The following is a 22,545-nucleotide window of genomic DNA, read 5'->3' on the forward strand; positions in this document are numbered from 1 at the left end:
TTCCATATCTGACAGCAGTTCTGGTTAATTCATGCTTATAACCTGGGTCGCAAAGAGTGTTTTAAGTGCTTAAACGTGGAATGATTTTCAATTCCTGGATTTTTAATCAATATCGGGAGCGTGTCGTGACCCCTGGTAACAGAGACGTTTCTTGGGGGGCTGGCGGGAATGTGTGTCGGACCACTTCAATGAAATTTGTAAATAGTAAATATCAGGCTTTCGAGGGCATTTCCCCCGATATAGCAATTTGATTTATATTAGAATGAGGTGACACATCGTTTCAGGGTTTGTTTTTTCTTTGAAATAAAGATATTCATTTATTTTACGCGGTGTACGAACTAAGTTGATCAGGTCCACATATCATCATCATCATCATCATCATCCCACCAAACGTTTTGTTGCTGATTTCTTCACAGCAATGTCTGTGATGATGGAAAACACGGCTGTGGAGGAACGGACTTCATTAGCATTGCCAGAAAGCATCAGCTCAGTGTGGTGTTTGAACAGGGAAAGTCACCCAAAATAAAGGTGGGAGTTTACTTAAACAAAATGAGATAAAAAAAAAAAAAAACAGATCTTTAGCGTCTATGCCTATGTTAACACATACAGTGCTGGACCTTCCCCAGTGTGCTTCAAACTGGGTTGAGCCGGACACCCCCTAAGGTATGCTTTAACATGGGGGGCTTTCATGGAAGGCGTCTGTGAAATATAACCGTCTCACACCATATTGCAGGAAAAGCTCGTTGGCATTGGCTCTTCGTAATGCGTTGTGAAGCCAGATGGCTGGAATATTGAACACATTTGGAAAGCCGCGGTTTACCGAATTACATCCCTTTACTTGGAATGGAATACAAAATATTGCCCTGGAGATGATTTAAAAAGTGAGTTTTTCTTGTGCTTACAAACATGTCTGCTGCCTGTGTCCCCTTACTTATGTTTGTTTGGTTTTGGTGTGTGTGTGTGTATTTAATATATATATATATATATATATATATATATATATATATATATATATATATATATTAGGGCTGCAACAACTAATCGATAAAATCGATAATCGATAATGAAAATCGTTGCCAACGAATTTCATTATCGATTAGTTGAATCGATTTTTATTGATTATAAAATGAGGGTTTTTTCAGAGCAAACGCTCTGAAAAATCCCCCTCATTATATAATCCGTTTCAGTGACTCACAGCAGCAGCTCCTACTTACCAGCCCCTCCCTGTAATCACTGTGACAACTGGCCCCGCCCCTTCCTTCTCCCAGAAGGCCAGAACCACATGGCTGTGACACTCATCTATCTGTAAGTATAACATTAATATTTGGGCTGCTGAAAGTTAGGGGAGGTGGGGGTTAATTTAGGGGCAGTTATGGTTAATGGGGTATTTAGGGGCAGTTATGGTTAATGGGGTGTTTAGGGTTAATTTAGGGGCAGTTATGGTTAATGGACTGTTTAGGGTTAATTTAGGGGCAGTTATGGTTAATGGGGTGTTTAGGGGCAGCTATGGTTAATGGGGTGTTTAGGGTTAATTTAGGAGCAGCTGTGGTTAATGGGGTGTTTGGGGTTAATTTGAGGCAGTTGTGGTTAATGGTGTTTTTAGGGTTAATTTAGGGTAGTTGTTTTGATGGGGTATTTAGAGTTAATTTAGGGGTAGTTATGGTTAATGGGGTGTTTAGGGTTAATTCAATGATGAGGACTGAGGGTTAATTTGATTAATTTACTAAAGTTAACTTAAGGCGCAGTTAGAGGTAAAGGGGGGGCAAACTAAGGGGAATCTAAATCCTGGGGGCAGTGAAGATTAACCCAGTACTTATTTATAAAAGTATGGTGTCAGTGTGCTGTGAACGGGTCTGTGACTCTGAGGGGTCTATGAGATATCTGGGGGTATAAGGCATATCTGGGGAGGATGGAGTGACATATCTGGGGGTATAAGGCATATACGGTATATAAGGCATATGTGGGGAGGGCAGTGTGGCATGTCTGGGGAGGACGGAGTGGTGTATCAGGGGGTATAAGGCGTATCAGGCACAGTGACGTGTGTGGGAGGCAGCGTGGAGTGGCATATGTGGGAGGCAGAGTGGAGTGGAATATGTGGGAGGCAGCGTGGAGCGGCATATGTGGGAGGCAGCGTGGAGTGGAATATGTGGGAGGCAGCGTGGAGTGGCATATGTGGGAGGCAGCGTGGAGTGGAATATGTGGGAGGCAGCGTGGAGTGGCATATGTGGGAGGCAGCGTGGAGTGGCATATGTGGGAGGCAGCGTGGAGTGGCATATGTGGGAGGCAGCGTGGAGTGGCATATGTGGGAGGCAGCGTGGAGTGGCATATGTGGGAGGCAGCGTGGAGTGGCATATGTGGGAGGCAGCGTGGAGTGGCATATGTGGGAGGCAGCGTGGAGTGGTATATGTGGGAGGCAGCATGGCAAGCCTGGGCTCAAATGTGCATCAATTGGGGGGGCTGGTTGGGAAATGAAGACAAGAAATGCATTTTATCAAAGTTTTTTTATTCTGCTGTTTTTATTTAACATCATTTGTTTATTAAATTATGTTAAATGAAAAATTTACATTCTTTTTTTTTATCCGATTAATCGACAAAATAATCGGCCAACTAATCGATTATGAAAATAATAGTTAGTTGCAGCCCTAATATATATATATATATATAATATATATATATATATATATATATATATATATATATATAATATAAAAATTTCATAAGAAAACATAAGCCGCTGTGTGAAAGAGCACTTAGTGAAAATTTTGGAAATGGAGACTGTGGGTATGAATTAGTTTACGTTGTAGGTTAATAGGACTGTTACATACGCAGCCATCATCTAGCGCTAGTATTATTATTATCTTTTAATTATGTAGCGCCAGCAATGCAAGCAGCGCTTAATACAATACATATACTCAAGGGGTCTGACAAGACGAGAACTGAAAGACTAAGACAAACCGATACGTTAGGCGGAGAGTCTCGGCTCGCAAGCTTACGATCTTTGAGTAGACAAACTATCAAGTGAATCTGTAGTTGTACAATTCCTCTTTACATATGCTAGATAATTCTCTTGCGCATGCATAGTTTCCTTGAGCTGTAATTCTGTGCTGAGTGGGCTGCATACGGTACCGGGATAGGATGCGATGCAGTTTGTGAATTTCTAAATGTTCTACAGTCTACCCATCGCCTAAAAGCATATTTGTCTCGATCAGTGGCACATAAATGGACGTTTTGCTTTAGTTGTAAAACCACATCAAGGTGGGGGGGGGGGCTTAAACCGTGATGCTGCCCATTGGCACCACCGCCAGATTCAAACGTATCAAATCATCCTCCTTTCTACACATTTAAATTCTATATGGCATTAAATGGTAATATTACATATTTGTAAAAAAAAAATTGCTGATGAACCTAAAAGGATCTCGGTTTATTATTGGGCCCCAAGCAGTTTGTACACTACCATTCAAATGTTTGGGGTCACTCGGCTGTTTTCATGGAAAACAAGAAAAGTTCTGGCTGCAAAAAGGTTTTCTATTACTCAATTAGCCTTTTAAACCTGTATTCACAAGCACAACGTGCCAAAGGAACACAGGAGTGATGGGGGTATTAATTTGGGCCTATTATAAAAATTGAATGAAACACCTTATCTTTTCCTACTTAATGGCATTAAACTCATTTTTACAATCAAATTTACCACATTATAGTTGCCTTTTGTAAATGCCCCCAGAACCAACAAACATACATACATACATGCATACACGTATACATACATATGTATGTACATTGGAGCAACAATGAGGCTATCCGGACCGTCGGCAGATAAGTAATATGACTGATAGAGCTGACATTCTACCTTATACCAATGCTGCAAGTTGTGATTAAATTAACTCGTGTTTTAATAAAGTTTATTGATTGAGAAAAGTGATGGGAGTTGAAGCCATCGGTGTCCATGATGCCTGCTGCTCATACACTGCTAATGATGTCACAATTAAGGAGCGTGATGCTGAGCTCACAAAGTTGTTTACCAGCACATTTGAGCTACAGCTTGCAGGTTGTAGAGTGACAGGATCCTTGATCACAAAACTTGGAAACTGAGATTATGTGGACTGGGACATCCATGTCCATCAACAGCCATAAGACCAGGCTGCGCGAGGAGGAGATTTTGGGAGGAGATGATTCTTTTGCGGCTGCCCAGAGCAATAATATCAGCTCTGGAACATCTGGCATGCCCTTAAACCAGCGCGCTAATACCATCCAGCCGCAGGTGGATGAAGAAGACATCAGCGCCCAATTGGCCGATCCCGATCCCAGCATAACATCTAACTGGGCAGCGGAGAAGATCGCCACCAACAAACTGCTCCAATGGCTGGGCAACTTCATCCACCGGAGATGCTCTCTGCTCGTACGTTTAACACCCGAGGAGCCGATCGCCTGGATACGGAGCGTGGAGAGGAGGCTCATCGCGGATAAATGGCAGACAGACCGATTCTTAATACCATCGAATATCATTTTTCTATACATGATCTGCCGAAACGTAATCCCCTCCAGACTCACCACCAAGCAGGAGCTACGGGAGATCCTCATGATTTGTCTTTACGTCACCTATTCGTACGCCGGTCCGGAGACGTCGTATCCCGCCGTGTACTTCCGTAGAGGCGCGCGGAACGAAGGCTTCTGGGACAAATGCCTTTCCGTGATTGGTGCAATGAGTGCCAAAATGATCCGTATTAACAACGATCCGATCTTTTACGCCAAGACTTTTGCGTCCCTGAAGGCCAAAGGTGGCCGTTGATGCCGGGAAATCAGAGCCCAACCAATGAAGAACATCTTGTGTCATCTCTTCTTGATTCATAATATTGAAGTAATAATAACTTTCCCATTACCCATTATCCTATATTGATTACATTAAATATGTTTTAAAAGCACAAGTATTTTTTGTGTATATTTGCCGGTTTTGACAAGACAATAAGGTTAAGTATAACACAAAGTTACCTCGTTAATGGTGTTCAGGATAGTCTCAGAGCTATCTAATCCTAACATGGTTCTATTGCTTCCCACGGACCGGGCCAGGCACAAAGCCCCTTTGTTACCCAAACCAGTACTTTTTGGATGATAATATAGGCAGAGATCTCTCTATATGCCCCGTTTGGTACCAGATTGACTTCTACACATTGGGGTGACTGTTGGCTCCCCCTGATCCAGGCGCCGCAGACAGCTGCCTGACTTCTCTGGCGCCAAGAATGACCCAAAAGGATACATTTATCTGAAATATTGTCTGTATATCCTAATCCCGGGCTAATATGAGCATCTATATGTTGCAATATCCTATCGTTTCATTTCATTCTCGGAAAACCCGAGAAGCAGCCAGGTACGGGAACAACATGGAGATAAATAGAACGATAAATAATAATACCGTATTTGCTCGATTATAGGACGACCCTGATTATAAGACGACCCCCCAAATCTGAATATTAATTTAGGAAAAAAAGAAAAAGCCTGAATATAAGATGACCCTATAGGAAAAAAGTTTTACCAGTAAATGTTAATTCATCTAAACTATTTTTTTTAATAAAAGCTATGATTGAAAAAAATATTTTGGTTTTATTTCCTTCTATTTTCCAACCTGCCCCCCAGTTATGCCTTATACCCTCTAAATGCCACTGTGCCCCATGATATGCCTTTTAACCCTATATGCCACTGTGCCCCATGATGTGCCTTTTGACCCCCTATGTGCCACTCTGCCTCCAGAAATGCCTTATACCCCTATATGGCACTCTGGCATTTAGAGGGTTAAAAGGCATATTATGGGGAAGAGTGGCATATAGGGAGGTTTAAGGCATTCAGGAGGCAGAGTGGCATTAAGGGGGGTTAAATGGCATTTCACAGAGCACTCTGCCTCCAGAAATGCCTTGTGCCCCCCATTTAACACTCCCCTGCCCCCCCCCCCAAACTTACCGGTGCTTCTGACTTCCCTGTCATGTAGCCGGGGCAGCGTGTAGATCCCACACACTTACGCTGCAGCCGGAAGGAGGCGTGGCTAGCAGCGGGGGTTGTCTGGGGTCCATCGTGCAGACCTTCCCTGACTGTCAGAGATCAGAGTTCCCCGCACTGGTGCGGGGAACTCTGATCTCTGACAGTCGGGGAAGGTCTGCGCAATGGACACAGACAACCCCCGCTGCTAGCCACACCTCCTTCCTGCTCCAGCGGAAGTTGCCTACGTGAATCGCGTAGACATCTACACGCTGCCCCAGTTACACACCGGGGACCCAGAAGTACCGGTAAGTGGGGCGGGGGGGGGGGGGGACAGTAGGATCCGGGTCCCCTGCAGCTGCGGGGGATCTGGATCTTAGTCGTCTCATAGTCAGACCTATTTGAGGTCTGATTATAAGACGACTCCGATTATAAAACAAGGGGTATTTTTCAGAGCATTTGCTCTGAAAAAAACCTCGTCTTATAATCGAGCAAATACGGTAATAATAGTTTGATGAGTTTGCTGTGAAGAGACTCGAACGGCCGCACAGAGCCCTGACCTCAACCCCATCGACACCTTTGGGAAGCCGATTGTAAGCCGGGCCTTCTCGTCTCATCAATGTCTGACGCCCCAAATGCACATTTGGCAGAATAGTCGCAAATCCCCACAGACACGCTCCAAAATCTGGTGGAAACTTTCCCAAATGAGGGGCCGACAACATATTAATGCCTATGAATTGGGTACGGGGCGTCCAACAAGCTCATAAATTTGGGGTCACTTAGCCTTTTTTTTTTCTTCTTAATGGAAAACAGACATTTCTGGCTGTAACAAAATTGCAAACACAACGTGCCATTGGAACACAGGAGTGATGGGAGTGATACAGGTTTCTGTACGAAGATCTTCCATTAAGAATATATCTGCACTGTGTGTACATATATATATATATATATATATATATATATATATATAATTACACACACACACACATGTACAAAATAATGCACGCTCAGCAAATTCTATTTTAAAGCACTCATCTGAGGCATGAATATTGAGTCGCTCTATATAGTCGTATATTGCTTAGCGCCAATTGGTACCCCATTTCTGGCGAGTCGTATCTTGGCTACATTCTTAAAATTGTGGTATTTGGCGCACTGAGCATTATGTGTGACGGAATCCCCAATATCTGTGCAAACTATAGAATACAGCCTATACGTTCCATTTCAGCCTATTTCACACACTACATATGTCTGTTTTAATACGCCGCGAGAGCCCATACAGAATATAAAAGAGAGTCAATATTGAACAATTTGGCCGAGAAAATGTCCTTTAGCGTCCTGGAAGCAGCTGGATGCAGAGACGGACAGCGACGGAGAAATAAAATTAAGAAATGTCAGGAATTGTCTGAAGACAGATGGGAAAACTGCCAGAGGACAAAGAGGAATGAAAGGAGGTAGGTGAAAATTGCTATGAAGGCAGCCAAGAGGAATTTAATTAGGTGATAAGGGAGAAATCTGTATCCCCTTCAATCCCGTCCTTTTTATTTCATATTCCTTGCATTAGAGCTGCCCGCAGAGGAAGGCATTTGGGTTTGTACTTTATACAACCTTTCATTTTGTTGATTTAGTGAAAAAAAAGCGCTGGCTCAGAAACGCTGACGACCTTACGGTGAATTCTATCGGAATCCAGCAACATACAATGAATGTAATAAATATCCAGTATGCAGAATGGATTGAATTCAAGAGCAGTTACGTTTGATTCTTATCATCGCTTTGTTAAGCGGTTAAAGCCCTAAATGCCTTTCCTTAAGAGCCTGCTCCCCGCTTCCATGAAAACACTGCTCTAAAGCCATAACCTTTGGTACGTTAGCCCCCCATGCCTGTCTGTGCTAAAGGGGTCTTTACTAAACCAAGAGCCCATCCTTTATTTGTAATGCGATTCACGAGCCGTGAGCTCATGCATATTATAATTAACACGGAATCGCGTTAATCAAATGAATGCACAAAACGCGGCTCCTTAATTGTCATCGTAATCTCAGGAATGCAAAAGATATGTCAGGAAAGTTCTGGAAATCATATTTAAATGTATTGTTGCTTATTAGATGGATGGATTGAAAATCTGAGAATCTAGTAAATGAGTTACATTAAAATATACTTTTTAATGTTCTTTAGCTGTTTTGTTGGAATGATACAGATCATTAAGTCACCATCCAAATATCTGAATTCCAGCTTCTGGAAGTAAATGGCTCTTATTAAATGTGTTTTTTTTCTGGTTATTTTGGATATTCTGGAGTCCTAAAATGGACCCGGCACCTGTAATAGTTCGCAGGGCCCTTTTAGGTGCGTGTTTTGTATTCCATCATAAAATTACAATAGTCCAGCAAAGAAGTCAAAAAATATCTTAAAAAAGAAAATGGTCAGAATTCAACAATATTCAATCTTTTATAACAAAAAAAAACGATCTGCTAATTTATTTTTTTCACCCTCCCAAATACTTACCTTGCCGGGAGTAATAATGTTGAGTTTAATTGATTAATCCTCCCTGATCATTTATTGATGGAAGCTAATATACTGGCAGCTTGGAAAGAATAATAAGAGATTTCCAGCGGGAACTGATAAGTGACGAAATCTATAGAATTTACAACAGACGCAGCTCTTAAAGGTAAAAACCCATCCCTCACTTATAACCAGTAAGTGTAGCAGCTCTAAAATGGTGTTCTTGGAACCTATACATATATATTATACATATATTATATTATTTATATATTATATATAAAATGTGTGATTGCATGTGACTTGGTTTCTATCTACAGAAACGTAGTACACAATAGCTTGACTGAAGCACGTGTAATCGGACACACACACATAATTGCTTGGTGTTGTATGAAATGAGTGAAGAGGGAGAACCATTTTTTTCATTAAGTGCTTGGAGTGAATGGCATACATCCCTAGGATTTTTACAGGATTTTTACAGAGCAGTCCTGAGCTTTGAGCATATTCGCACATATCGTGAATAGATCCTCTGATACACTCAGAGCAGCCCCCAGAGCTATTGAAGCTCCAATGTGTCGTTGAGCACCATGTAGGGTGACCATTGGCCATGTTGTCCACGACACATTACATTTTTACATAATGCTGCCCTGCAGTATAGGGGATGTATAACTGACTGATTGGTTCCCTTCTAAAAGTCTATACATTCCCCATACTGCAGGGCAGCATTTTACCTGGGCTGGTCAGCATTATGTATATGTTATATGTGTCCTGGAAAACATGGCGGATGTGGTCACCCTAGCACCACGAGGTGGCTCTCCTGGTAAGTCGGGTGGATAAGCATGCCTCTGATTCCACCCCGTGCCACGATCCCGATCTGGACACGTAAAACGTTGGGGGTATGGATTCGGGGACTCACTGATTCTTGTGATTCAGGAGTCTTGGGATCACATCCATGGAAAATCCATCGCTTCATGTATTAGATTTCTAACCGGAATTATTTTATGCATAAACCACCGCAGATCCTGAAGCAGAGACGGTCATCACGAGCCAACTTAGCCAAGATGGGCCGGCAGATGTCCGCGGTCCCAAACAGATGTTTTGGATTTATTTACTTCTGTTTTATGAATAGCTCATCCGAGACCAGGTTTCATACATTTACGGACATGGCTACAACTTAAGAAGTTGACTCCTTGTATGAAAACAGTCATACCTACCTCATACGTGTTCCCAAGAACAAATACAACATCTCATCCCCAATTTACCAAAGGAACACAAAGTTAATTTAAAGGGAGAGGGTGTGGAGGATGGGTGGAACTTAGTGAGACATGGTTGCACCTCCAATGGGAAGCCCTATAGCATGACCCATGGTGGGCATCAAAGGTCATGCTCCTCAGTAGGAACATACATAATTGCACAATATATACTGCCAGGACTAACCCCATCGTCTAAAACTTGAGGGGCAGAGGTGATGTTACAATGTGCTTATTTTCTCAGAGGCGGTACTTCAATAGAATAGCCTCCCAGCAGAAGTGGTAGGGGTTAATGCAGGGAGGGAATGGAAACACGCAAAGGATGGGGGCGTCAAGCTATTCTGAACATGATATAAGACCAAGGTCCAGATAGGGATCAACGGGTTTTCTATCTACATTTTACATATAACATATTACATATTACATACAGCGAACTGAAACCTATGCGCTGGAGTCAGGGCATATTTATAACTTAGTAACATATGTAGTTACAAAATGTATTCTATTCATACAATTTAACAAATAAATATAAACATTGCATGGTTCATATACACATTATTGTGACTGTAGAACACTGTGACACACGCATACCCAGCAAATATTCTGAGCTCAATGAACGAAAGAGGGGTAGGGAGATTTGAACCCCAGAGGGACTGTCCCTGCTGAAGAAAGACACTTGGGAGATATCCATTTCTTCTTCAAAAATACCTCTACTTTTTTTTTTTTTTTAGACGAATGATAATTTATATTATATTTTTTATACTAACTAGTTACGACGCGACTCTATACACAGGTCTGCCATCCAGCAAAGTTTTAATATTGCGGCAATCATCTGGAGATAGCAGATAATTAAAAACAAATGTTAGATTATTTGGACTGGAATGACTTTTTATTCATCTGATCAGTTCTTATTACCCTGAGGGTTTCCAGCAATTTGGGAGATAGAACTAATAATATTATTGATTTTTTTTTTCTCAAAATGTCATTGAATTATGATTTGGTAAAAAAAAATATAAACTGTATTCTTTACTAAAACTATTAATATTAAATATGTAAATTACTGCAGGTCTGGCAGAAAACCCACCGAGCTTTATAAATGAAATCATTTCTCTAGATTTTGTGAAAAAATGCGCTCTGATTTGGCAACTCGGTATAATCTATAGAGAAAAAACTCGATTTTATGATTTTCAGTTAAGCCTTTAGTGTGATTAAAGCACGAGGCTGGTAAATAGTTAATGCGGAGGCCAGTTTTTTTTTAATCGGAGCAGAATTAGCGATAGTCGGATACGGCACATAGGGGCTGAGTTGTTAGAGAGTGTGTGTGCATGTAATGGGTTAATAGCGAAGCCTCCCCTCCCCCTCCTTTATCCAGATATAAAACCTGCAGCTATACAGACATGCTAAAACACCTAACGCAGTGTGTGAACCAAAGCAGACGGGTTTCTGCGACTGAGCTAGACGGCATTAAAATGCCCTTAGCCGAAACAATGAAAAGAAGCTACCGCTGGCTATTGCGAAAGGGCAAATAATAGTATTATACCGATCGAAAAACCAAAATGAACACGTTCCTTTTAAAATGTAATCATTTTCTTGATAACATAGGGAAATAAAACCCAGAAAAGGTCATTTCAGAGCATTTTAAAATTCTATTTTTTTAATGGAATAATAATAAGTAAAAATAATATCTTTTTTTTATTGGATTACCATTCCAAAATACTCATTTTATTTTTTTTTTAACCAACACAGCTATCCGAGCTACATTTAAAGCAAAAAAACCCCCCAAAATACTGAATACATACAGATCTAACAGAGCCAGAAGAAAAATAAATGATGCATCAAATTATTCATCGAACTGATTTATCATCGAGCCGATGCGTTATTAAAGGTAGATGCGGCCGCGTTCTCGGACCCGGGGTACAGAATTCGGTTTAACAATACCAAGTATTCATTTACGGAATCAAAGATTGTTCATTTGAAGATATGAATGTTGGGGTAATTGATCCCGCAGATATATTTAAACGATATTGTACCTAGACAATGCACTAATCCTTCGCGAGCGCTCGTTTCCGTGGTAACGCACACACCTTGCTGGTAGTTACGCAGTGAAGAGGTGTTGGGGCTTAATTATGTTATGTGTCCTTTAAATTAAGGACTATGAGTAGCAGCGAAAGTGTTAGGAGGCCGATTATCCGGCGTGGAATCTCTGAAAACGTCTCTCTCCGTATTTTACCTTCTTTCACGAGAATCGATGATCCATAAAAGGGGAACAAAGGAGGGTTTGAGGATTTCACGATATATTCACCATATGATGTGATATTGACGTCGACATCTAAAATGACAGATATAAAAACAAATGAATAGAGAATTTGAGATGTATACATATACCGAATCGAACAGAATTTTATTAATGTTATTATTTTTTGTTTTGTATAGCGCCATCAGATTCTGCAGCGCTGTACAAAGGGTAGACATAGACGGGCATAACAATTAGTATTTATTTAATTGATCCTAAAAATATTATGCAGCAGTAACCTTAGATACCAGAGTTATCGTAACGCTCGTATTTATTTCCAAAATTGCTTATTACTTGGATCAGAATAAAAAAACATTTTCAAAGATATTGTCCCGATTTACTTTTTTTACCATTCTAGCTTTTGCCCAATAACATAATATTTTTAGGCAGCTACATATTAACCATTTGTATGAATTCTCGCCCTGATCCCAATCTACTAGACAAACACCCCGACTCTTTATCATACTGCGCATGGTAAATGATAGAATGGCTCGGTCTTAATCACCCACCTGGGCTCAGTGACTAAGAAAAATCTACCGAAGAAGGGATTTCATTAGGATTGCCATAAAGCATCAGCTCAGTGTGGTGATTGTGCAAGGAAAGTCACAAAATATAACATGACTGACAATAATGCATTACTGTATACAGCACTGGGGGTTATATTACTGTATACATTACTGGGGGGGGGTATATTTATGTATACAGCGCTGGGGTTTTTTACTGTATACATTGCTGGGGGTTATATTAATGTATACAGTGCTGGGGGTTATATTACTGTATACATTACTGGGGGTTATATTAATGTATACAGTGCTGGGGGTTATATTACTGTATACATTACTGGGGGTTATATTAATGTATACAGTGCTGGGGGTTTATGCTCAAGAAGAAATATTTATTTCATGTGACTCCCCCGTTAAGGATGCTGCATACACTAAGGGGGGTCAATATTCACCCCAATATGGTATACAGTATGTGGTTTTGGAGGAAAGGATGGGTTATTGTGGCAAGGGAAGCAGAAGTTTGTGGTTTTCTCTAATTCACAGAGAATGTCACAATGGCTTTGTAACTGATACTATGTAACGGGGCCATATGTATTAATTCATTTGATGGAGATGTATGTCATATTTGATTTATATTTCCATTTTTTAAGGGCCTGCGTAAAGAGGAGAATGATATTAACTAATTTCCTCCCTTCCACCCCGACCTCGCCGGATAGCCCGTCCCTTTATTGAATTCTGCTCGTCTGGATGCATTCTTATCTAAACGCGCAGAGTTCTACCTTCTCTTGCCACGTTCTTCTGTTTTCACATTAAACCTACACACATTGCATTATTATCTCTCGGAACATCAGCGGAATATATTAGCTAGATTATCTAATATAGATTGCTATCCCCTGCAGTGCACCAGAGGCAGGCTGTGTGTTTCTGTGCATTCCATTACAGCCAATCTGTTACTGAAGGTTTTTGGAGGATTCTGACGGATCAGATATATGGAATTCATACGATTCTGTACAGAACCATGGAACACGAGCACCGATGCATACAAACGCACAATGTGAACCTCTTTATAGTCTGAAAAACCCAAAGATGTACCCCCTTTCCCTCTCTTTAACCCCTCAACGCTCATTTTAGGCATTCCATTATTTTGAAGCCTCCATCTCTTCACCCACAGGGTTGTCTTTAATTTGGGGCAAAGGGAGCAGATGCTCTGGGCCCAGGATTCACCTTAGAGGCTCGGGCCAGTTGTCCTATGGGCTACCTCAACAGAAATCAGGGCCTGTATGTAGAGATCTCGATTTCACCTTCAGGGTCTACACCCCAAATGATGTTGCGGAGTACCGGATTACATCATAATTCATGGTGGTTCTCATTGCACCACCAGGCATTATGGGGGCTTGGAGGACCTACTATGACTTGCTTGGCATGGAGCCCACGATATGGCCCTGTTCATCCAACACACTTTATTCCTTCAGTTGCTCCTCCAACAGTTCATATAAGAAGGATTTATGAAATTCTTGCCCCTGCCTGATAGCCTTAGGCTGGATATATTAGGTTGACCTACAGAAGGCTTGACTAGGTGGACAATTAACATTTCCTCCATGAATAAAAATAGAGATGGATGGACCAACATATAGATATCACCAGACTATGGCAGGATCATCTACAATTCTTGCTTTACACTCAAAAGTGTTGCCTTTTGAAATTATATTCCGGATTTTAATTGAATTGTAATAAAAAAGTATAAAAAAAAAAAACCTATATAAATATATACTGCTAAAACATTACTATATGTGTAATAATTAAGCTCGAGCAGAGACATTTTCGTGGCAAAGTAGGAATTCTCTGGGGAAAGCGCGGGTCAGGCAGCTCTTTCGAGTTGTTTAAAGTACAGACTGCACTTGATGTGAGCGTTTTAAAAATCTGCTATTTGCATTTCAATGGAATGAAGAATCCCAGAGTGTTTTAACCGCTTACCTGCTTGGAGCAATCTATTCAAAAATAATTGGTGAAGTAATACGACGTGATCATTTATACATCATTGGAGTACGCAGGTGCTTATCAACTAATCCTAAATTCTTTACTTTGTAAAACAAAAATGGCAAAAATAAAAAAAAAGTCAATTTAGAAACTGAATAAAATAACATTTCAGCAGATCTTAAATTGACTCTTCACATTTCAGAGGTCCAATGGTCCCTTTTTTTTTAGCCATTTTGCTACTTATTAAGGACTTCACCAGATTACTTTTTAACTTTCTTATTTCTCGTTTCGTGGAACCACAAAAAATATGTTATCTCAACAAAAATCACAACAAGAAACATTGGCAATATTTATTTCCAAGTGGTTAATTATTAATATTTTTAATCTATTGTGATCCGTCAATGTCATCACAATCCGAGAGCCTTCTGCAGTTATGTTTTTATTTTTAGACCATTAATAAAACATATTTGCAGTTTTATTATTTTTTTTTATGTAATCCATTTTATATCCAATATTATTGCAAACAGATATTAAAGGTAGGTATTAAAACTTACAGAGGCGGTTAAAAGGTTATTTTCTCATTGACTTATTTTTTTTAGTTGTGGCCAAGATCTCTGCGGTCCTGTTCCAGGATTCTAGATAGATGGGGAAGACTCAGAGAATGGGGACAGTGTTACGAGCCGAGTCCTTTGCTGAACAAGTCTGACCATTATCTGACACTAAAGCAGGATATGAGTCATTCTGCCACACAGCTGCTTCCCGCATTACATAGAAAAAAATGCAAATAAATAAAAACATTAATAAAAACGTTAAAAATCATGGAATCGTTTATTTTTATCCAGTATATTGCATATTGTTTCCTGATTAATCCGGATACAATAAGTGGATGATAAAGATCCTCTGTTGCATGGGGAAGATGTTTGGCCTACTTTGTATCGTTGATAGACACTCAGTGCTTTGTTTGAAATAATTCCACCGTTCCTTCTTTATAACCAGGAAGCAACAACCTCCCCATACAGTTATATTTAACTTAGTGGGACCTCACTGGCCAGAACTGCTCAGTCTACTGTATATGAGGAGATAGAAGGCAAGGTAGTGAGCGAGGGCATGATCATGATCTTGTAGGTTAGAGTCAGGCATTAGATATTGTCAACCCAGACCAGCCCTGTGGAATTCTTGGCTTCAGACAGCCTAGTCCTCAGCAGGGACATGGTCCATTACATCAAGGACTGTCCCAAAAGTCCAGGCTGTCTTCTTCAGCCTTGACCAGGAGAACCAGGAGTGTTTATCCCATAAGATTATGAGTAGAGCCGTACAAATGCTTTGCTGAGGGGAGATGTTCTTCTCTTATGTTTACCCAATGTACCACGACATTTACAGACAAATTTTGGTAATGATGTTTGGATGTTATTGAAGAAGCCTGGTGCCTAATGCGTTATGTTTAGGAACTTGAGAAGTGAACATTTAGAGCGTTATACTTCTGTTTAACATTCAGGCTTTGGAAGTTGCATTTCTCTTTTGTTTGTTATAACTTGGTTTTGTGCCTCTCTTTCGATTCGTACACCAGAGAGCAATATGATACGGCGGCACGTATTTAGGTATATAGATTGTGTGGTCTTTTTGCTTTGAGATTTGTTTAACCCCTCAGTGACAAAGCCCGTACATGTACGGGCTCAAAATGCATTGTTTTCAATGCGTTTAGGGACCGCCCATTGTCCTTAAGGGGTTAATACTTTCAGTAAAATAACAACAATGTTTTGTATGTTTTTATTTTGTTTATCCTTTTCTTTGGAACGTTTATTTTTTATCTTTGTATTTTGCGTCTTTTCTTTAGACATATCCATACTGGGTTAAGTATATTCGTTATTTGCTTGTAGAGAGGACTGGTCGCTGACCGAATACAGCTTGAGTAACCAATAATCACCACTTAAACACAGCTGCAGGTCCAGTACCGCAGAACACACATAGCAGCAGATACCCAAATTTCATGAGTAAATCACTGTTTCTGATTCTCGAGACTGGTTTATGGTTCGTGTTACTGCGGTAGGCACTGCCGCTGGTTCCCAGCCAAGCCCAGCTAAGCTGTATGCCAGTTATCTCCAGACAGACTGTTTTTCTGTTTTTCTCTAGTATGTTCTGACCTCTGTAAGGAAGGGCAGCTGCATATCAGCTAATTACCATGTCCACCCATGGATGCTAGGACTAGGAATTCTATGGTTGCTATCAATCAGACTGCCTCGCTGAAGCCAGGGGGATGGAAGGAAACATTTGAGCCAGAGCTTTGCTGAGAGGTGCATTTGTGCTCTAATGGAATATTAAGGGTAGTGCTAACCAGCTCAGTGCGTTAGGGACTCGGATCTGGTCATCTGCTCTCTAGCTACAGAACAGCATCTCAGAGATCCATAATTCAATATGGAAAACAATAGCTCATTCAGCGCTGAAAGCGCCTCTTCAGGATTCCCAGGTGGCACGAAATGAATAATTTGGTTAGATTGTCATTCTAATGCAGTTTCTTATGAAAAATGCATACTTGCCTTACCAAATGTATGTTTTTATTTTTTAATTAAAGGGACGTTGTACTGGAAACAAAGTGTGTCTAAGGAACCTTTTGTTGCCCTGTTCTCATGATGTGTCAATATTCTGATATATAATGAAAGGTGTGTACTTGTGCTGTGAAAGGAGATTCTGCCCGTTCTGGTTGCTATTTGCCGAGCCATCACCAAGTCAGTCTTCCAGCTCATCCGATGCTCCAAAACCGACAGGTGTACTGATGATACATATTGTATTTTATTGATGTATGTTTTAAGCAAATTAGAGTAAAGTGTCACAGAAGAAGAAGAATGGGGACCTGGTTTCCCTGTGGACCTAACCCATTGGAAGCACCAGTAGAAGTCTTGGAAGTACGGAAAAAGCTCTGTGGGTACTTTAATATGTATTCTTACAAAATGAGAAACTTACCTTACACAGAAGTAGCAGCCATAAAGCAGCAGCTGCTCCTCGCTCCGTGGTCGCCACTGATTGGATTGAAGCAGCCAATGGATGGCAGGAAAGCACTCCTATGGAGACCAATGGGATGGCTTGCTGCACATGATTACGGGGTCTTGTCCAACATTAGTGCCTGATCTCAGAAATGCTCTACTAGATGAATGGGTAACAATTCCCACAGAAACTCTCCAAAAAAGCCACTCTTCTGAGAAAACCTTCAATGTACAATGTGTGTATGTACATTATATGTATATGTTTGTATATATATGTGTATATGTGTGTGTGGACATACAGTATATGTATATATATATTTGTGTGTATATGTACATAAGTGTGTGTGTGTTTACATGTATATACATGTATAGGTGTGTGTGTACATACAGTACAAAAGACAGACAAGCAAGATAAAAGAGCAAAAGGGAAAGAAGTTGCCAGCAAGTGATGTGCAAAGAAGAGAGAATAGAAGAGAAAAGAAGACCGCAAGAGGCAGATAGGAAATCCGGAGAAGGGGCCCTAACTGTATAATCGCTCTCCAGGGCCCAAAGCTCCCCAATCTGGCCTTGATTCCATTGACATGAGGCAGGCATGATCAGAGTACAAAGAACTGAAGAGTACCCTCAGAAAAATCTTCTGGAACAAAACAGATTGACATGGAGCCGTCGGAAGGGTTTCATCTATAATAATGTTTTATTAATGCTCTTGTGATTGACAGTAGGTTGCGTGGAACATTTTTTAATATCCCTAATATTGTTTTATTACTTCCTTTTCAAAACAATCAGCACCAGAATGATGCAAAACCCCGCTGAATCTTTTGATAATTAAGGCGATATGATCTCATCGTGCATCGCAGCTGTGTAATGGATACCGTTAGGTAAAGTATCTTTCAGTTCATGGTCGTTCCCACAATACCATACAATGAATGCAACACCACAATACGGAAGGTGAGAAATCTGCAGCCCGTATAGACATCAGCACAATAGATCCTTCCGTGTCCTGGAGAAACTGTTCTAGATCATTTGGAATGACCGACTGCGTGAGTTTGATTGATACCTGTGTCATGCAGTGCACTGCAAGATGATCCATACAAACGCGCCCAGGGTCTGCGATACAGAATGCATTTTGATTTTCTTAAAGAAACAATGGCATGTTTTTTTTTTGTTTTTTTTTTACTTTTTATTTATTTATTTTTAATTAAAGCCAAGTGATATATCAAGCATTGCCTTGCATTTGTTGGATCTCGGAGATTTGCACAAATGTGCTATTTTTTATTTTTCTATATATATATATTTTTTTTTATTTTATAGATTTTTTTTTTTATAGATTTTTTTTTTATGTGGCCAATCACTTGGTGCATATAGATTAAACACAGCTGCGTAGATTCTCTCTTCGTCTTGCTATCATAATAATTTTTGCTGTCCTTGAAATTGGGCAGCCCCCTCCTCCAACACCTGGGTCTCAAGACATTAAAAGATGTCTGGGTCTCCCACCTATTATGATCTGGCTGTTTATATGACCCTGTTGTTTGTACGGAGGTATTATTATATACCTCCTCCAGGGTACATTAACCATTGAAGTACCAGCAAAGCATGACAAATCAGACAAATGAATTCAAATGTATTTCAACAATTTCATTTTTTGTTTTGCAGTGCAAATGTTTTTATTATTAATAATAATAATAATAATATCTTTTATTTATATAGCGCCAACAATTTACGCAGCGCTTCATACAATACATATATTCAAGGGGTCTGACAAGACGAGAATTTACAGACTAAGACAATTAGGTGGAGAGACTCGGCTCGCAAGCTTACAATCCTGTTATTCCTGTTATCCATTTTTTTCTTTCGAATAAACATAAATAATTAAAAAAATGACATATGATGTGGTTTTGCTATAAAACTACTTTCATCATTTGTTAAGCTTTAAGTATTTCACCCAAGCTGATCTGTTGCCATACATGCATACCCCTGCAGGAGCCACACACCTAAGACCTAGGATGTCATAAATGGACAAACGCATAGCCTGCAGTATTATATTACCATTTTTTCTTACAGATAAAGCATCTACGTTAAAGTACTTAGATCTTCGTTGCTTCTACAGGAGTTTCAAGTGAAAAAGACAGCTTTCGGATAGATGCAATTTTTAATTTGGCTCGTTGGGCAATTGTAATGTGCAACCTCCAGCTGAATATGTCAGTGACGCACACTGCGCAGGCATAAAACTATAACGTGCGGCTTCGCATATCCAACCAGCTGCCACACTTATGTCACTTAGTGGCCTCTGGCACTCTCTGGTGACATCATCCCCAGCCGGCCCTCCTTCCTGTGTCTGAACCCAATGGCACTGAAGGAGCGCTGATAGAGAGGCTTTGCCCCGTGGCCATGCTCACCTCTATCGCTCGGTCTCACCAATTACTGTTACTGCTCACCAATGGACTGATCAATGGCAGAAGGGAGCGGCCCCGTGGCCCATCGGTGTGCCTGGCTTGGGGGACAGCTGCCCAGTCTGCCCCAGGTTAAGGGGCATTTAATCCCCTGACTCCTCTCTCCAGTCTCTCCATGTATAAGGAAGTATTGATACTCCTGTCATATTACATAATGAATCCATACCACACCTGCAATACTACGTGAATTAGTAATTGTCTAGCCACACTCTTTCCATTACACACCAAGTTCTGTAACATGCTACTCAAAATGTAACAACATTGTATATAAAAGAATCCTTTGTTGTTACTTTAATGTTGGAATTTGCCAACCCCTAAGAATGTAGACAGAACCCAACGGATATTTGCTGTTAAATTTTTCTTACTAGGAAATTCCACCTTATTGCTTCACCCTTTTCCACTACTTACTACATTTTGCCTGCAACATCACTACATATTTATCACTGCTAATCAAATTGTGTTTGTTGTTGTATTTGTTAGTTATATTTTGTTGTATATTACCCATGAAAAGGGACTGGGGGGCCCTGAGTGCTTTAGTGGATAATCCAGTGGATGAATGAAGGGTATCATTCTTCTTCGGTTTGCTCCATGACACCAGCTGGTTGCATTATGCATGGGATCTTACACAAACGTGTTTGTTTGTCTTTCATTTGGGGGACCCCAATATCCATGTGCCTTGGGGCCCGGGAGGGTCAAAATCTAGTACTGTCCATATCACATTGGGCTCAGGGATCGGCAAAATGTTTGTAGAAGGACACCAGTGTCCATGGCAAGGTTTGTTGTAGGTCCATAGAACATCACTACATTGTCCACCACAAACACCTGTAAATGTCCACCATAAGCATGGTTGGTGCCGACCCCTGGTTGTGTTAGAGAGATATAACTCTTTAAATTGAGTGACAGAATTGCTGAAATGATATTGCTTAGGGGAGAATGTTTATGGGGTGATGACCATCCATAAAACCTCAAAGACTGTAAGCATTAAGTATGATCATGTTTTACGTAGGCTTCACAGCAAAAGAACTAACGCCTTTCTGTAATGCTTTCCAAGCGCACAGAATCCTTCTCTCAGGGCCCGTATTCCTTACTACAAAGAAACGAGTCACCCCTGGAGACTTGTGAAGGTAGTGGAATTTCTCTTAAAGCAGATGCTTCTGAGCAGCGGCTGGGAAAGAAAGAGAAAAGCCGTGGTATTTTCCCCAAGAACCTTTGCACCAATGCCTTGGCAACTTTGCATCTGTCAATAATAAAACTACAAAATATAAATGTTAAGTAATTGGATGAAATAGTAAAAATAGTCATCATTTTACAGTACCCCCCCCTCTGTATATGTATATATATATGTACAGTGAGAAATTGACCCTGGGCACTACCCTAGGCCTGACTGAGGGCAGCACCCCTAGCCTTCCCATCCTCTCTGCAGAGCTCCAGGATATGACCACGGTGGACCACTGCCTGTCTCTCCCTTTCTCCCTATTTTTCTCTCTTTCTCTCTTTCTCTTTCTCTCTTTCTCCCCCTCTTTCTTTCTTTCTTTCTCTCTCTCTCTCTCTCTCTCTCTCTATACTTAAAGAGAGAGAGCAAGCTTTTTAGCTGTATTTAGTGTGTTGTCCTGTAAGACACGGGGCTTACTCAAAATTTAAGACAAACAACATGTGTTTGAGAAACAGGCTTTTGAGAGCAGTCCTATTCTTCAAGGGCACGCTGTCCATTAAGGCAGGAGAACATGCCATGCTGGGATAACTTACTTTCAAAGATTACTCCTAGGGGTAGACACAACACCGGCTTTAATTGAGCAGTTGTTTTTATATTGTATTTTGTGTAAATGGTATGCTTTGTTGTGATGGAATCTCAAAACCAAATAAAAGGCTGGGTTCTTTTACGTTCACATACCCTTTTTGGGCTATTTTCTGCCAGTATAGGTGGAGGAGGGATAATGGTCTGCGGCTGTTTTTTTTTTTGGGGGGGGGGTGGCCCCTTACTTCCAGTATATATTATATATATATATATATATATATATATTTGCAAGCCCAACTTATTTGATATTGAATACTTGGCAACAGCACTATACTATGATAAAAATATCTGTGCGTTTTTACATAGTGTGATGCTTCCTACAAATCACAGATTCGCTGCATTGCTTCTCAGAGAGCACAGTGTCTGGATGTGGTTCCCATCATATGTGCCAACTGAATGATTTTTTGGAAAGGCCACTAAGATTTGCAGGGCAGTGTCTGTAGCAGCCGGATAACGGGAAGAATCGCTGTAGAATACAGATCGGCCTGGGAAAGTGCAAAAAGGCAGGACCCTGTGATTTGTTTTTCTGTTTTCTTTGATTAAGGGAATACAGAAATTGCACAATTTAATTATTATGCTCCAGCCAAGAAAAGCTGATGTTGGCCAAAGTCTGTAGCTTATGGATTCCATTGCCTCTTTCATGTGACTCGTGTCAATTTAAAGTAATATTAATACCAAAACCTCTGCAACCTATGCTCACATGATATATTACAGTAATGTTTGTATTATGAGAGTTGTAATCATTAAACATCTTTCTCTTTTCTATCGTTCGTTGTTCTTCCAATTTGAAGGTCACAGTCATGAGTTACGCACATTAAGACAAGCTGGCTCTGAAGAAGATGGAC

At 40.5% G+C, this 22,545-nt stretch overlaps 1 protein-coding gene across 1 annotated transcript; it reads left to right on the forward strand.

Annotated features, from left to right (window-relative positions):
- Window positions 1–4,111: 4,111 nt before the first annotated feature.
- On the forward strand, window positions 4,112–4,786 carry LOC149288634 (cyclin-dependent kinase 5 activator 1-like). The gene has a single exon (XM_089491357.1). The coding sequence runs from the start codon at window positions 4,112–4,114 to the stop codon at window positions 4,784–4,786; it is 675 nt and encodes a 224-aa protein (XP_089347483.1).
- The last annotated feature ends 17,759 nt before the right edge of the window (window positions 4,787–22,545 follow it).

The sequence above is a fragment of the Sceloporus occidentalis genome, unplaced genomic scaffold (assembly GCF_023333645.1).
Source record: "Sceloporus occidentalis isolate IW3139 unplaced genomic scaffold, rSceOcc1.0.p SCAF_50, whole genome shotgun sequence".
Lineage (NCBI taxonomy): Eukaryota > Metazoa > Chordata > Lepidosauria > Squamata > Phrynosomatidae > Sceloporus > Sceloporus occidentalis.